Source organism: Ictidomys tridecemlineatus, chromosome 8 (assembly GCF_052094955.1).
Source record: "Ictidomys tridecemlineatus isolate mIctTri1 chromosome 8, mIctTri1.hap1, whole genome shotgun sequence".
Taxonomy (NCBI): domain Eukaryota; kingdom Metazoa; phylum Chordata; class Mammalia; order Rodentia; family Sciuridae; genus Ictidomys; species Ictidomys tridecemlineatus.
In genome coordinates, this window is record NC_135484.1 from 34036211 (window position 1) to 34054397 (window position 18187).

Consider the following 18187-nt stretch of genomic DNA (forward strand, 5'->3'; position numbering starts at 1 on the left):
GAAATAAGAATAAAAATAATAATTTATTTCTTATTTTATCTTGTTAATTAAAATATATTCCTAATCTCACACTGTGTTCATAAAACCCATCAAGAGAAGCTTAGTTTCAACTAATCAAATCCCTTCATTTTAGCTTTTGAGAAGTTTGTGACTTGCCCAAACATACTTTCACATACACACACAAAAGCTAGACTAGGATTTAAGTGAGCAGCATTTAATGTCACTGATCTTTTGGTGTGTAGGCATGTACGTCTACACATGCACATGTATGTGCTTATTTAAATTATGTTCTTTGGTACTAGGATAGAAATGCTATTTGAGTTCTATCTCTTAATTACTAATCATCAAATCTAGGGCAAAATACTAAAAACCTTTAGAAATAAATGGTCATAATTTTAAATATTTTACATTAAAAACTCATATCGCCTTCCTGAAAAATTCATGCATGTATTTATTATTTATGTGCATGCAACAAGAGAAAGTTTACATTTGATATCAAAGATACACTTATAGAACTGGAAACCAAACTCCTTGGTAAGGAAAGTTTGTTACTCACTTATTGGATGGAATATTGAGCGGACAAGCACAGGGCTTGCAATCTTCAGCAGTTCCTTGAGTAGGATCACCATAGAAACCAGGAAGACATATATTGCAATAGGGGCCACCTGTATGATCCATACAGTTCTGAGGAAGAAGAGCATATCAGAGTTTATATTTTGGTCTCAAACAGCACCATGTTGCTGAAAATAGGTCTATAAAATCATTAGTCTGTTCCCCACCAGGAAGATAAATTTTTCCACATTAAACGGTCAATTTTTTAGCAGGGAAATAACATTGGAAGTTAATATCTAGCTCATCAACTACATACTAGGCTCAACACATACATAATTTAAAAGATAACTGAAATCCTTTATAAATTATTTTCATTATGCAAATTTTATTTCCTCTTTATTTTTTTTCTTAAGAAAATGTATTTGATAGTGTGTGTATGTGTATGTAGTCAGACAGCCCTAATGACATAAGTTTAATGGAAATTGTAGCTGATTCTAAGTAAAAATCAATTGTAGCTTAAAACTGCTGATTTAATGAGAACTGTGGCTAATCATACAAATCCCCCAAGACTGTGCCCTCTTAGTTCAGGCATTAATTTTGAACTTAGCAGACTCTGATGTTTGCACAATGCTTTCTTATATTATATCTGTGAGGAGCTTGTTTGATTCATAATTGAACATTGAGAAAATGGGAAAAAAATCTTAAATATATGATGAAATCACAGAGCACATAAAAATTTTCCTCAGATACTTTCAAAACCAAGTAGAAACTATATCTTTCTACCAATTATTATTTTTAGAGCAATCTCTTTTTCAAAAATCAAAATCAAAATAAATAATTTATTTCTTGATTTTATCATATTAATTAAAATATATTCCTAATCTCAGGCTGTGTTCATAAAACTCATCAAGACTGGTATAAAGGTCCAGCTAATCAAGCAGTAGAACTGTCTCCAATAGCACAATTTGATAAATATTTATTGTATCATGTAGATATAGGTCTTGTTTCCAATGATACAATGATGTTATATAATTCCTTCTAAAGTCATATAGCATGGATTCATTAGTACTGAAGTTTATTTTAAGTCTAATAAGCACATATAATTATATTTTCTCTACATGTTTACAAAGGTTCATAAGAACTCAAGGATGTGCAGCCTTTATTTTTATCACCAACACCCAAATTTATGAAGGAAATAGGAAGAATATAAATTAATCTTGAGCACAGTAAAAGTTTATATGTTTTTATGACTGTTGGAACAGTCAGATAAGGTTAATGAAAATTCCACATTTTATTCATTTCCATAGGTTTCGAAATAAGACCAGTGTCAGTTTTGTTTAGTATATAGATTTAACAAAAACAACCAAATAAATGAAGATATATCTTGAATATTGCTTATTATAGTTTCTTAGGGGATATCAGATTTGTTTATTGAATGAAAAAAATCTAAATCATAATCCATTCATTTAACTCGAACCTCCTATTTACATTCTCTGAAATAAAGAAGTGAAGTTGGGCTGGGGTCATGGCTCAGTGGTAGAGCACTCGCATAGCATGTGTGAGGCAATGGGTTCAATTCTCAGCATTGCATATAAATAAATAAAAATTAAAAGAAAATGGAAGCTAAAGTTCATTACTTAAAGTTTTCAAGCTCTGAATACTCCATGTCGTTGCTATCAACTACAAGTGAAAGGTATTTCTATAGTAACTGGTGATACGCGAAGACAGGTTTTCCTTTGAGCTATTTTAAATTATTTCTCAAATATATTTGACTTTTTAAAAGACAGTGTAACAATTAACTAACTTTGCTATTAACAGTTGTCTAACACAGTATATTAGGATGTTAAGAACAAAACCTAGAACAATTGAAAGAAAACTTTCTTTTGATTGGGCCTTCCTATTGGACCTCCTTTACTTTTTAAGTTTATCTTAACTTAGGTCTTACCAAATAATTGTTTGTTTTTTGAAAAATTCTTTGCATGTTGTCATGTTAACAAAATTAAAAATCTGTCAACATCTTTAGAGTTTAAAAAATTCAATCATAAAATTAATTACAATTTAACTAGATTGAAAATTTAATTGTAAAACTCCACAGAAAATCTTGCATAACTCAGAGACCCTGCTTTTTTTTAACAACTGATTTAATGGAAAAATAACATTTCTTACACTTTGTATTTTTAGGTTTCAGTAAATAAAAATAAAATAATCTTCAAACAAGTATATTTGTAATTAAAACTATAAAATAGCATCACACAACCAATATAATCAACACTGAAAAACATGAAAGTTTCACTATGATAAGCTGGTTGTTTACAAGGGTGATTTGCTATAAAAGTGCCTTTCAAATGTTTGTTCCCATCACATATCATGAGAACAATGAGAAACATACCATCTTCCCCATCTTCCCATGTGGCTTTAAATGTTTCCTGGATCACATCATACTCTGAGTTAAAATGACTTTTTCCATATAGGTTCACATTATAGCAGTTGTCTGAATTTTTATTCTGATGTCAAAAATGTATTTCAGTTAATTTATAATTAGACAAGCTAAACTAAAATAAGTCTATAAGTTTCATAAATTATCTTTTAATGAAAGAAACAATTCCCCATGAATAATAAAAAAGAAGCTGAAATATAAGATCAATTGAACAATAAAATGCAAGAATGCCTTAGCAATGCAATTATTCCAATATTTTTCTCCTTGTGGATCACATAAGCTAAAATTAAGATATTGACACTTAGATTTCAATACCATTTCAGAGAAAGAACACTTGAATGTCTCCAGAATATATCCTACCTGATCATTTACTTGCCAGCTACCTGGGAAAATCCAAGGAACAGGAGATTTTTGTCTCCAAGATTCCTCTATTATTTGAAGGTAGATTTCTATCTTCTTGTCCATTAAACAGCCAATAAAATAGGTTTTTTTATAAGATCTCAGCTATCACTGCTTCCTCCCTGATTTATCTCAAAATTACACTGAAAGAAGCTATTTAATTCTAAAACAAATGTTTCATTCTTCAAAATATCATATCACCAAATTGACCAGCAGCATGATTTCATTTTATTGTGATGAATTCAACTTGGGATATTACCTTAGGGAACATTATGAGTTTGGTATTGTGACATATTTATTTTTGCCTTTTTCTGGTAAGTAAAGCAAATCCACATTAGTTTTGAGCTGTATATTTCCTACTGCATGTTAATAAAGTGTTTAAAGGTAACACAATATTTTTCCCAAGGTACGTTTTAAAAGACTGTGGTATAATTAAAATGAAAATCACTTAGTCTTTCTATTCGTAAAAATGCCATTTGAAAAATCTACTGATCCACAAATTAAGTCTATCATGGTTTATACTGCAATGCAATTAAACAAAATCTTATATAGAGAAAACAGAAAGTACATCAATAAACCTAAATGCCAAATTACATTGAAACAAAAGCCCTGAGTTTTCATTTTGGATTTTTCCCAGAAGCTTTTAAGTAGAAGAGAAAGGGGGGAAAATGAGCAAGAGAAAGAAAACATTAAGAATTACTGATAACAGAGTCTGTCTTACATTCTGCAGGGAAATGAGAGTATGATATCCTCCTAAATTGGCACTGTTTCAAATTGTGTTTCTGCAAGACTAATGAAATGAGAAGTGTTGTTTCAAGCTTCATGCCATGTCAGACAATATAAAACTAACATGCCCTTGAGTTAATCAGAACGGCCTATTCAGAGTAATTCTCCAGTCCTAAGGCTTCTTAGAAGGATAGAAAGTGCTCTGCACTTTGCAGAGCTTATTTTCTTGTTAAAAGTATAGCCTTAATTGTAGAAGGAGAAACGACTCTATATGTATTCCATATATTTATTATTTTTATCTATGCATGACACTTTGCATATAGTTAAATGCTGAAAGTTTCAGATAAATATGCAAATGTCCTCATTTTCAATGTGAAAATAATAAATTATAAAAAACCCTGAATTATGTGTATTATAAAGGTTATATTTTACACTTCTCCTATTATGGGGATATACATAATTTCTTGTTTTAGAACAGTCTATTTTTGGTAGATTTATGGAAGGGAGTGAAATCACATATATTCATGTTAGAATATATATCCTAGTCATTAGTTATGCTCTATAAAGATGTAGCTCTAACTGGATTCTTAGACTAATATAAATAAATACTTCCTAATAGTTACTAGGGAGATTACGTATGCAAGAGTATTTTCAGCTTCTAATTTAGTTCAATATAAATATCATTGTCAAACCACTTCTTTACTCAAGTGTTCAAGGTTCCAAAGGCAGCAACCAAACTGTGGCATTTGTTGAGTCAATTTTAGCTGTGTCAATCAGCATCCCCAGTGGAAAGACAGCACTTACCAGGCATTCTCCTGTAATGTCATCACAGGATTCTGCATGACCAAAGCATTGACATGGTTCACAGATGCCACCAAATATGGTGCCGTTAACTCTTCTGTACCGAGGCCAACAAGACTGAAAGAAAGATAAATTTTGCATCAGTCTTGGTATTAAAAAAAGAAGAAAGATTTTTTTTTTCTGATAATAGAAAATAACTTAGGTAGCAAACTCAGCAAATATGCTGTCAAAGGTAGCCACTATTGAAACATTGCTGTAGCACTATTATTTCTGACATTGGGACTTTGTACTGACCTTACTGTTATTGACAGGTATGAGATTAGAGGAAGCGTTAGCATGGTGTCTCTTCTGAAATGGTAAAATAAAGCACAGATATAAAGAATTGAAATGTGACAGTCTCAAAGTAAAAAGCACAGACAGGAAAATAGAAGGAAAAGTACTGGAAAAAAAAAAAAAGCAGCCAACATAAAAGGGCTCAGAGAATCTTAGCCTACGAGGGCACTCAACATCATCCCAAGTAATTTGACTTGGTAATAGCTCCCTTTTCCACACAGTCTCCACCCTCAATCCCTTCACATTCATAAAAATCTTTGAAATCATCTGCAAAACAGACAGCAGTCGCCTCCTACCTTTGACAACATACACATTTGACTTTAATATATTTGTAATTTATATATTTCATTCCAAATGTCCTCCATCCCATAATGGTTTTTCAAATTTACCCAAAGTAGCTTGTGGTTTATTTACCATATATTCCCCTGATAGTTTATTTTATGGTATTATTCTCCTATAATCTGGCTTATATTCATTGTAGATTTCTAATATATGAAACAGTTTATGATATAAAACCAGAATTCCAATTATAACAGGATACTTGGGGTTTATATTTCCTATTTGTCAGTACCTGCTCTAAATCCACTCACTCTTAATTAAATTTTTATTCTCTGGGGATTTCTACAAACTGAAAGGTATCTAAATTCACTGTAAGGTAAGTATTGATGTCTTCTAGAAGCTTATGAGTCCATGTAGCAATCACCTTTTGTGGGTTATAAACTGTATTTCTGGATGGTTAAATACAACACCATATATCACAAAAGGTCTTTTTTTTCCAGTTGAAAATAGAAATGAAAGAAACCACTGAAGTAATAAAGTATATAGAATTGTGTTGTGTATTGTTGGAAATGTTCTTCTGCCTTAGGATATGAGGACTCTTCAATTTGAACATCAATAACAGACACGTGAAAAAAGGATCTGCAGATATTTCATATCTGAAAATAAAATAAAATCAACTTTCCTCTTATTTTGAGCAGTATGAAAGAGAAAGTGTGGACTTTCTGTTCCTTTCCAATAATTTCCCCCTGTTAAAATTTTGGTCTCCATAGATTTATTATGGAAGTGATGTTCTTCTATAATATAAATGTTTATAAACTGGTGAAGCTACCTATCCAGAAGGAGGTAAAGCTTATATCAAGAGAAGAGCGAGAGAACTGATAGGAGGTTTTTAGGGCAGATGTTTATAGAGATTTCCTTAACATATATTTTTAACATTTTAAAATGTAGCACTTGTATAACACCTTCATTTTTCAGATGCCCCAACTCCCTAGACCTTTTTCTTAATCAGTGAATTTACCCCATTAGTCACAGAAAAAAATGAAAGCCATCAGAATCTATCTCTTTCCGATCCTAAGCCAACAAGAATGCACCTTTGTCTTCAGACATTCTTGCCAATTTCCCTCTGCAACAATAGAGGAGGTAATGCAGGATCCTTCCTCCTCTGAAGGAGATCTTACTCCACTTGTGTTCTTGATTCCAGGATCTTTTTGTCTTTTCAATATTCCCTCTCACTGCTCCATCAATAAAATCTTTGTTACTGGACCACTATCATCATCTCAGAAATATGACCCCACTGCCTCCATCATTAGTTAACAGAAAAAAAAAATGGCAAAATCACTCTTTTAACCTTACACAACACTTTCTGTCACCTTTTTTTCTTTTCAGTAAAACTATTCTACACAATCTTTTCTTCCTTGATTGCCTTGCTCGCTTCATCCCATACTCATCTGTTTTGTGCTCACTCAATTAAAACTTCTCTTGTCCCTGCCACCATGTTCCATTTGACCAAACATAGTGCACAACTCTGTAACTGTATTTGGTCTGGGATCTTCTTATCATTCTGCCTGGCTGACTCCATTCTACCTTGAAAGTCTTCTCCCAACCTCTGCAACATCATGCTTCCTGAATTTATCTCCTTTCTCTTTACATTCTTCTCTGCCCTGACCCTACTTCTCATTGTCAGGAGCCCCTCAGGGTCTAGGTGAGGTCATTTTTCTCTTTTTAATCACATTCTCTCCTGGTTAATTTATTTAGTCCCATAGTTTAATGCCTTCCAACCAGGCAGATAGATATGCTAAGTCCAAGACATGCATATTCTAAGGACACATTGACGTCTACACTTCACAGTGCTTCCAAACTAAATATTTCTAAAATGGACTATTGATTCCCTCTTCACTCCAACCCAATTATTCCTCCAGAGTAGCCATTCCCAGCTCAATCAATGTCATCACATCCAGTTGTACAGTTTTTAGCTGGTAACCTATGACTTGTTCGTAAACTATTTCTTCTTCTCCCCCTGGCATTTAGAATACCAGTAAGTCCTATTGGTTCTCAAAACACATATATAATATGTTCTGTATTTGTACATGCCCTGCCAATAAATGAACACAAACTATTGTAATTTCTGTGTTCTATTTGTACTAGTGTATTAACTGCTCTTCTTCCTACCAGTCACGCCATTCTACAGTGTGTTCTTTATGTTATAGTAATAATGATGTGACTATAGTATAAAGTAAAAAAATACAGTCAAAAAAACATAATTCAAGTCATGGCAACATCCTGCTTAAAGACCTCTATTGATTTTGCATGGCACTCAGAATAAAATCTTGATTCTTACCACACGTGAACACCTCTGAATGGCCTGGCTCCCCCATTCACATTTTGGGCCACTCACCTCCTTGCTTACTAAACTGCAGCCAAACTTGCCTTCTTTCAGGTTCCTGCAGACTCCAAACTCTAGACCACTTCCTCATAAGCTCTTTTTACTTCTCATTCTTTAACATGGTTTGATGTCACCACCTCAGAAAGCCTATCATGGCAAACTTTATAAAGTAGTCTCTCCATCTTTGAATACTCTCTCTCTTCCTGTCTGATTTCATATGAAATCAGTCTCCTCTGGACCTTTGTGATGTGATGACATCCTGTTAATTTACCTAGCTTTTCAAAGACCGTATCTGTACTCTTTATCACATTATCCTTCATGTCCTGGGTCTTGACTGCCTGAAATATATGCTTTAGAAAATACTGAAGTAAAGTGAGAGTACAAACACTTGTATACAGAGATTCATATTAAGAGGAAACAGATTTGGCCTTAAAACTTTGTTTTTTTAGTATCCTATTGTGCTCTCATTTCCTCACCTATCAAGTAAAATGGATTATGATGGTACTAGGAAAATAAGAAAATATTTGAAAGTTTAAATGTAGAGCGATTTATAAGATGACAAGTAGAAATGAGAAGAAGAATTTTTTTAAAAAAATAGCTTCTAAATCAACATTGTAGTCCCAAATAAAGTCTCAAATAAATTTTTGGCCAGAGGTTCTTAGTAATCTATAATTAAGTAATGGGATGGTCTTTGTAGTTTACTCTGCTTTTAAGGGATCTCAGGATATTAATGATAACAAACCTAGTGACTGGCCTTCTGAACTAAGCTCAGTGAAAAAAGAAAACAACCTCAAGAAAGGACAGCATTGGGTGATATCAAGTCTAGGGACAGGAAGTTTTGATAAAGAACAGAAAAGATCATTAGAGGGTAAAAGAAACAAAATCAGAGAGGAACTCCAGAGTTCCAAAACTTATTGTCCCTTGATTAAACTAAGTTCATTTATGTGTCTCCAAGTAACTGTATTTATCAATTATTGTGTGACAAGTTCAAGGAAGCTTTATTTTTCTTCTTCTGCTTTTTTTTTGTTCTCTTTTCCACACTTGCATTCTTCTCTCTTCCAATCCATGTGTTACTAATATTTAGCATCTCTCAGATACTTCCCAAGACATTTCTTTCCACTAGAGTAGCTCACCCTTTGAAGGATCCCCTGTTAACTGGTCCCTTAAGGATACAGTGCTATGATCCAATTTTTCATAGGTATTTGTTCTGTCTCCCCAGATTGTTAGTTCTTTAAGAACAGAGATTGTGTTGTATACTCATTGACAATTTATACAGAGAAATTTACATAACTTATCAAATGTGTGCAGAATTTGTCAGAATATTTTCAAAGGGACAAAAGTAACATGAAACATAGCTGATTAAACCACTATAATATTAAGACAATTTTCTATTCTATAGGCATGTGGTCCTTGCATAAAAGATGATGAATTAAAATGAGAATGATGTGGGTATGTATTAAAGCAAGAAGAGAAATAAGGTATTTATTATTATAACTGAAATAGGAATTTAAATTTTCAAAAGGAGTTGAAAATAAAAGCTGAAAGACTTGTTATTAAAAAAAAAGTTTCTTCAAATACAACATAGATTTTATATCTGCAATCCAATAGGGCTGGACATAGATAGTTTAAATCCATGATTTTTTTTTCCTTTCTTCAAAAATTTTGGAAAAACAAGTACTATAATGAATTACCTTTAGTTTTATTTCTAGATAGGTAAATCTGCCCAGTTAAAGAAAACACATTTGTCATGAATACGACTGTAAGGTCTGAGCACTCTCTGGAAGCACGTATTATTTTAAAGTATGAGGGAACTCACAAAGCAGTGCCTATAGTATTTCTATAAATGGTGTAATAGGTTAGTGTTCTGAACTGGAACATCCTGATGCACTCAAATGATTCCTTAAAGGTATCATTTTAAAGAATTTAAGCTCTTATTTATCTTGAAGGCATTCCCTTTGGCAGGGAATTCATGTTTACATTTTTTGACCAGGTTTCAAGTAAAATCAATTTTCAAACTACCTCAGAGAAAATACATAGAAGTAAATAAAATTGCTCTCTTAAAAAGATATATTGTGGTGTTAAGTAAGAAACATTAATTTTATTTTAAATCTGGAATTTTGAGACAACAACTAATATCTGAAACTTAGATATTAAACAAATAAAAAAATGGTAAAGAATTTCCTAGAGCAAGGTATTTGTTCCATGAATTATGTTCTTGACATTCTGAAGATTGCATCCTTCAGATGGTTGTGACTTGGATGTATTCTCAGGAAGTAGAGTAAAAGAGGTATATATAGGATTTAAAAATGGGAAAATAAAAAGAAACAAGTACTAAATTCTGGATAACTACTGAAATGAAAATGAAAAAAAAACACTTTGAAATATTATTCTGCTGCCATCCAGCATGCAACTGATTGAACCGGAAAGAAATATTTATGGAAACAACACATTTTTCAGTTATAGTAAGAAGTCTCAAAAGGAACCAATTTCATGATGGCATTATGTGGTTAATACTTTTGGACAAGTCTTGACTTTTTAGTAGAATTTTGTTCCTTCTTTAAGTAATACATAATTATTTGTGCAATTATTAGCAAAGAACTCCTGTATTCAGAATAGTATCTGAAGGAGCTTATATTGCATGGAGAATATATTTTTACAAACTTACTTCACAAGAGGAGCCACTATACCCTGGTGGACACTGACAGATTTCCACAGCAGCTGCAACACTTCCATCAGTAGGATATGGGACAGCAGATTCAAGCTTCACAGAGCTCAACCTGAGAAGTGGGGAAACGGATACTAAGTAAATACACAATCTCTTCGGCATTATGGCATTATATTGGCTAAAGAACATGTATAGCAACTATAATACAAATATGAGAAAATCATCCATTGGAAGAAAGCAAATGAATATCTATAACTTGAAGCTGTCATGCGTTATATAGTTAGCCTTCACTATCCATGGCTCCACATCTGTGTATTCAACTAGCTGTGGATTGAAAATATTTGGGAAAACTGAACCTGTACTGAAAATGTACAGACTTTTGTCATTGTCATCCCTAAACAATATACTAGAAAAACTGCTCATATAGCAACTACATGTAATCAAGTGTTAATTTAAACTGTATAGCAAAATTGCATGGGTCATATGCAGACTCTGCATCAATTGATATGGGGACTAAGCATACAGGGATTTGTGTAGAATCCATCACCTGAGGATACTGAGGAACAGCTCTATTAGGTAAGGCCTACTCAGCTATAAATGATGACAATCATCACAACCATCAAATACTGAAAAGATGTGAGAATGTTCTTCCTTATTTATTGGTTCTTAGCTTTGTGTGTTTTGGGGTGAGGGAAGGGGAGGGGTCCCAGGGATTAGACCCAGTAGTGCTTAACTCAGCTCCTTTTTAAAAAATATTTTATTTAGAGAAAAGTTTTTGCTAAGGTACTTAGGGCCTTGCTAAATTCTTAAGGTTGGCTTTGAACTCACAGTCTTCCTCCCTCAGCCTCCTGAGAGGCTGGGATTATTGCATAGCCACTGTGCCTGGCTGCTATATATTTTCATTTTCTTTCTATGAAGGCTAAAAATAAAACAGTTTAAAATCATATAATTTAAGTGATTTTTAAAATAGAATACATTAATTCCCATGACTGTTTAAAGAAGAAAAACAAGGGACAATATTAATCTTAAATTTTAGTTTTTAAATTGAAAGAAAAAGTGGAATGAATTTTGGTTTCTTTTCTTCAGAGATAAATCCATGTTGTAGTAGGTATAAGTGAAACTTTCTCAAATGTTCAGTAGAGCTAGTTAGCACTATTCTTAAACTATTTTTGGTGTAAATTAAATCACTGTTCTCTGTATGTATGAATTTTATTTTACTGATACTTTTATACCATTTGGTGATGTTAGCCAAGTGACTTGGCATCACTTATTATTTGAGAGAAAAGCTGGTAAAATGATTAAATAAAAAAATACCAATTCTTGATATTATAGTAATTATGAAATACTAGACATGCAATTAACATATTTTCACTGATTTTTGAAACACGGTAAAAATGACTACATAAGTAGTAACGAAAATACTATCTGAACTATTTGTAAACCCAAATCATTTAACAAATTTTAAATAAACTCTAAGAGGGCAAAACTAATGATTACTTAGAGCAATTAGGCAAGAGAAAGAATCAAAGTGCATAAAAAGGAAGAGTGGATGTCTAATTATCCCTGTTCGCAGGTGATATGATATTATGCATAAAAACCCCTCAAGATTCCATCAGAGGCCTATTAGAAATGATAAATTAAGTATATATAGAAAATCAACATAAAAATCAGTATCATTTTTTATATCATAATGAAATTATTGAGAAAGAAATCTCATTCATAATAGCTTGAAAAATTCCCTAAGAATAAAAATAACTAAGGAAGTTAAAGACCTCTCCAATGAACATTATAAGACATTGATGAGAAAATATTGAATAAGGCATACAAAAAATGTACCTTTGGTGTTCATTGACTACAAGGATTAATATTGTTAAAATGTCCACGCTATCCAAAGCAACTTACAGATTCAACGCAATTTTCATCAAAACACCAATAACATTTTTCATGGAACTAGAAAAAACAAAATCCCCAAATTCATATGAAAACACAAAACACTGTGCATAGCAAAAGCAATTTTAAACAAAAAAGAAGAAAGCTGGAGGCATCACAATACTTGATTCCAAGACATACTACAGAGTCACAGTAACCAAATCATTAGCATAAGAATAGACACAGACCAATGAAAGAACAGAGAGATTCCAGAAGTAAACCCATGCACTAGAGCCAACAGATAGTTGACAAAGGTGCTAAAAATGGACACTGGAGGAAGGAGAGCCTCTGCAAGAAGTGGTGCTGGGAAAACAGGATATCCTTATGCAGGAAAGGACTGAAACTTGAACACTATTTCTCATCATTTACAAAAATTAACTCGAGTAGATCAAAGACCTAAGAATAAGTCCTGAAACTATTAAAATATTAGGAAAAAAAAACAGGGGAAACAGTTACAGACAGTGGTATATACAATGGCTTTTTTGGATATTACCACAAATGCACAGGAAACAAAAGCAAAAGTAGATAAATGGGATCACATCAAACTAAAATCGTGCTCACCAAAGGAAACAACTGAGTGAAGAAACAACCTACAGAAATGACATCCTAACAAAAATATATGCTAACTACTCATCTGGTTAATATCTAAAATACATAAGGATCTTATCCCAAAAAACATAATGATGAATAAACAAATAGTCCAATTTAAATGGGGAAGTTATCTAAGCAGATATTTCTCAAAAGAATTAACACAAATGTCCAAAAAGTCTATGAAAAAAAAATGCTCAATATCATTACTCATCAGAGAAATGCAAATTAATACTACAACTAGCTATCATATCACCCTAGTCAGAATGGTTATTATAAGAAAATAAAAAACAAAAAATGCAGGCAAGAATGTAGAGGAAAAAAAGAAGCCCTTATATATCATTCATAGGAATGTAAATGAGTAGAGACATTGTGGGGAACAGTTGGGAAAGTTCCTCAAAAGACTAAAAATAGATCTACCATATGATCCAGCTATTCCATTTCTGGGTATATACAAAAGAAATGAAATAAACATACCAAAGAGATACTGCACCCCCACATTTACTGTGGCATTATTCACATGGTTAAAATATGAAATCAATTTAGGTGCCCATCTATGGGTCAATGGATTTAAAATGTGTGGTATATGTACACAATGGCAGATCATTTAGTCAAAAAAAAAAAAAAAGAATGAAAGCTTTCATCTTTAGTAAAATGGGTAGATTGGAAGGACACTATATTAAGTGACATAAACTGAACACAGAAAGTTAGGTTCTACATATTCTCTCTCATATGTGGAATTTTAAAAATATATAAAAATTGACCTGAATGTAGAATAGTGATTATTAATGGTAAGGGAAGGGGATGTATAAGAGGAGGCTGCATCTCATCATGATATGTTCTATGTTTTGACATATTACACTGAGGACTGGGGCTGTAGCTCAGTGGCAGAGCACCTGCCTCTCACATCTGAGTCACTGGGTTCGATCCTCAGCACCACATAAAAATAAATAAATATATTTTTTAAAAAAGAAATATTACACTTAACCTCATTAATGTAAATAGTTAGTACAGGTTAGACAAAAAAATTAAAAATTAATAATGTAACAGTGAATCCTAACCCCCAACATGACAATATTAACACATGGGGCTTTCGGAAGGAAATTCAGTCCTGAGGTCAGAGCCCACATGGCATTAGTGGCTTTATAAGAAACTCCAATAGCATTTCTTGCCCTATTTCCAGTATGTAAGGATACAATAAAAAAAAGCACAGGCTGCTATATGGAAGAGGGCTCTCAGCAGAGCCTGACTGTGCTGTCACCCTGATCTCAGACTTCCAGAACATTGACAAATAAACTTCTATGTTTACAAGCAAAAAATCAACCAAATGAATAATAAAAAAAAACCCTAAATGACCTGTGTTGATTCACAATAATAAACTTTGTTTTTTAAAATGATGATAGATCTTTATAAGACATAATATGGCACCCTTTAGCCATAAGAAAATTTCAGCTGCTCTTGCTAGGGCATTCTGAATTTCTTACTCAAGAGATTTTTATTAATCAGGGATTTACATGTAAACCAAGAGTTTGCTGGATGTAGGAATGTATGCTGTAGCCAATCCAGAGAGCAAAGCTATAGGGCTCATGACAAGGTTTAAACGTTATTTTCAAAAGTGACAACCTTCAACAACATTGTAAACTTTTCAACAAGTTGCTAAAATCTTTATTGGCTTTACTTCCACTTTACTAATCCTAGACACTGATATTACTTTGGAATTTGTATGAGTTCATTATGATCAAGAAGCATAAAAGGAGAGGGAACTGAAATCTTAAAAAAAAAAAATAGGCAGCTGGATGAAATCTTCTCTGTGCTGAGTGACAGGTGGTGCCTTGTAAAGACCAGGGCATTATCTTTAACGGCAGATGAACTCATCCAGCATTATTTCTTGGATGCTGTCTTTTCTAGGGGCACAGCTTAGACATCCTGATAGAAGGTCCTCGACAGGTAGGCATTAAAAATCGCCATCATACAGTGTTCATGTTACATGGGTCATTTGAAAAATCACTAAATGATCTTCCCCTCACCAAGCAGCTTTGTGCACAATGGCATGCAGTGTCTTAGACATTTCTTCCTCTTTTTATTATCTGAGGTGGAATTCACACAACAAAATGAACTCTTAAAGTGTGCAATTCTGCATCATTTAGTACATTCACAATGCTGTGCAACTACTGCCTCTGTCTAGATCGGAAACATTTTCATCAGCCTCAAAGAAAACCTCATGCAAATTAAGTAGCCACTGTCTCTTCCCTTCTTCCTCCAACCTCTGTCAGCTATCAATCTGCTTCTATCACTGTGAATTTACTAATCCTGGATATTTCATATTAACAGTATCAAGCAATATGTGACCCTGGTGTCTGATTATTTTCTCTTAGCCTGTTTTGAAGTCTATTCTAGCATGGTATATACATGCAACAATATATGTCTCAGATGCTTGAGTCATATCCTGTTGCATGTATATACTATATTTTGTTTACCCATTTTTCTGTTGATGGATTTTTGTGTTGTTTCCTCCTTTTGGCTGCTATGAACAGATTATTAATATATTAATTGTTTATCAAGCAATAGATTGTCACAGTGCACTAATTAGCAGGTTGATTGATTGCACATAGATAAAATCCTAGGATTTCGCATATAAAACTGATATACAAAACTTAAAGGAAGAGCATTGGAAGTTTCCAGGTAGAAGAATGAGCAATTGACCGCTTTAAGAAACAATTTAAAATATAAAGATACAAAAACAAAAATATTTTCTGCGAACTGCCAAATTTCATTTGTCTTTTGAACAACAGATGTTCCTCTCCTTAATTTGTATAGCCATTTTGAGCTATGAGAAATTTCAACACTCAAACATCTTTCCCAGTAATACTCCACATTAGTATTCACTGAGTAGTCCCAGCGTTCATTAGGTTCTGCTATTTGTTAAATGGGATTTTAATGTGTTTAACAGTTTTAAGTGTTACTCATGAAGAAGGCTGCAGTTTATTTTTTTCCTCTTCAATATGGTCATTTTATTTTCTTGTTACCAGCCTGCATTCATTTAAATACGAAATGTTGGCAGTAATAAAGTACTAAATTTTGGAGATGCATGAGCTGTCAAAGATTTGTCAACTAAGTCAAATCTTTAGCTATCTTTTCTTATTTTTATTTTTATGACTTGAAAGTGCAGATAAGACAACAGATGAAGAGAAAAGACATGATTATGTAAGCTATTATGAAAAATACTGAAATCATATCAGAAACATTGTCCTTGTACTACCTTAGTATATTTTTGATTTACTACACTTCCCACCAGAATTAGACGTAGTGTAGTTATACTACACTAAAACAACCAGCACCACCAGAAAACATCACATTTTGAAATAACAGAAAGACCTTTGGTCTTACAATGTTTTTCTTTTACCTTTCCACTCTCCTTTTTACATTGAAGGACTCTATTTTATCCCACTTAAAATAATGTTACATTGGGTTAACTATCATAAGTATTTTATTGTTATTGAAGTGTTTTTGTCAAAACCTAAGATTCGGATTCAGAATTTCTTTAGTCTCTATGTGATGGAAATTGTGCAAGGTACTGCTCAATTAGAAGAGCCTAGTAATTTTTACTGCATTCCTAAAGAGGCAACAAAATCACTCAGTGTTTCAGTCAATGTCTGATACAGCCATCTGGAAAAGGGGCATATATTCTCTCCAAACATTTTCAACTCTATATCAAGTAGGAGAAGTAAATGATAAAATCTGATACTACTGTAGACATCTACCAAGTCTATATTAAATGCTAATGTATAGATTCATCTCTTCCTCCTTAGTCCTAGCAATCTACACTATATTCACTTCGATTGTACAGTTTAATTATCATTAATGTGCATATCCGCCTTCCCTACTAGACTACACCTTCTTTGAACTCAATGATTATTTACACATCTTTTTATCCTTGTAGCTTAGCTTAGAACTAGCACATATTAATAATTATTACTTAAATTTGTGTCTACTATCTTCAGTGTGTTATAATGGGTGCTTAAAAGACATTTACGTATCAATACTCTCAATGTAAAAATCACATTTTCCCTTCAAATTTACAAATGAAGAAACTAAAGCTCAGAGGAATAAAGTGCCTTGTACAACATGTATAGTTAGTGAGCAGTGCAGACCAGATCCAGACCTGAGTGAGACTCCAAAACCAGGGGCCTCCTTCTTATCCTGCATTGCTTACCAACACATGTTGAGTAGCATGTCTGGTGTTTTATACACAAGATTTTCTCACTTAATCTTCAGTGTTGGAAGTTAGATATTATTTTTACCATTTTACTGGAGTGAGAACTGAATAGATACACGTAGAAGGTGCTCTATAAAAATGTTTGCAGACTGAATCCAGTGTTTACAGGGTAGCACTGGGAAGTAATTAAAGATAACAGGAGAAAGCATGTAGGAGTTCAAATGCTGCTTGTACCTCTTACCCACTGCCTGATACCAAGTGAGTTGCATAAAAGTTTTTAAGTTCTAGAGTCTTTATTGGTATACTTTCTTTAAAATGTGGTTGCCTGGATTATTGTTGTAAAAAATTGGAAGCATACTATGCATCTATCAATTCTTTTTCTATAAACAAAATGTCTTAGTTTACAAGAATTGTTCTAGATTATTTATCGTCTAAATTTTGTCTAAACATTCTCAGCTCATAACCCCTAAACTTTAAAAGTTATGTGAATAAATATTGCCTTTGAAAGATTCAGTATTCATTTTTAAGCAATAAAGACATATGAGGTAAATCATGATAAAGTCATGATGGGATCCATTACACTGTAGTAACAACTACAAGTTCTCAACGATACTTCAGGCCTGCAGAGGATTTTACAAGAGCTAACCTTTGTTCAACAACCATAAGATCAAAACAACCAGGGCTGCTGACCTCCTTATGCTGTCAGTGTTTCAGGTTGTTTGATCATCTGTTGCTGAATAAGTGCCAGAGAGTCTCACACTGGCAATTCAATGTTTTTCCTCAAGGAAAAATTTATATATATATATATATATATATATATATATATATATATATATATATATATATATGGAAAAGAATGTCAGTAAGAACAAAAATAAT

The 18187-nt window shown here is 32.8% G+C and overlaps 1 protein-coding gene across 1 annotated transcript in view; it reads right to left on the reverse strand.

Moving 5' to 3' along the window:
* Nucleotides 1–18187, reverse strand: part of Lama2 (laminin subunit alpha 2) — a 572217-nt gene that overhangs the window by 232522 nt on the left and 321508 nt on the right. The window contains exons 15-17 of the mRNA XM_078019194.1: nucleotides 10576–10687; nucleotides 4919–5032; nucleotides 557–684 (exon numbers count right to left, since the gene is read on the reverse strand). Of these exons, the coding sequence (XP_077875320.1) occupies nucleotides 557–684; nucleotides 4919–5032; nucleotides 10576–10687 (354 nt within the window). The remainder of the gene's footprint in view (nucleotides 1–556; nucleotides 685–4918; nucleotides 5033–10575; nucleotides 10688–18187) is intronic.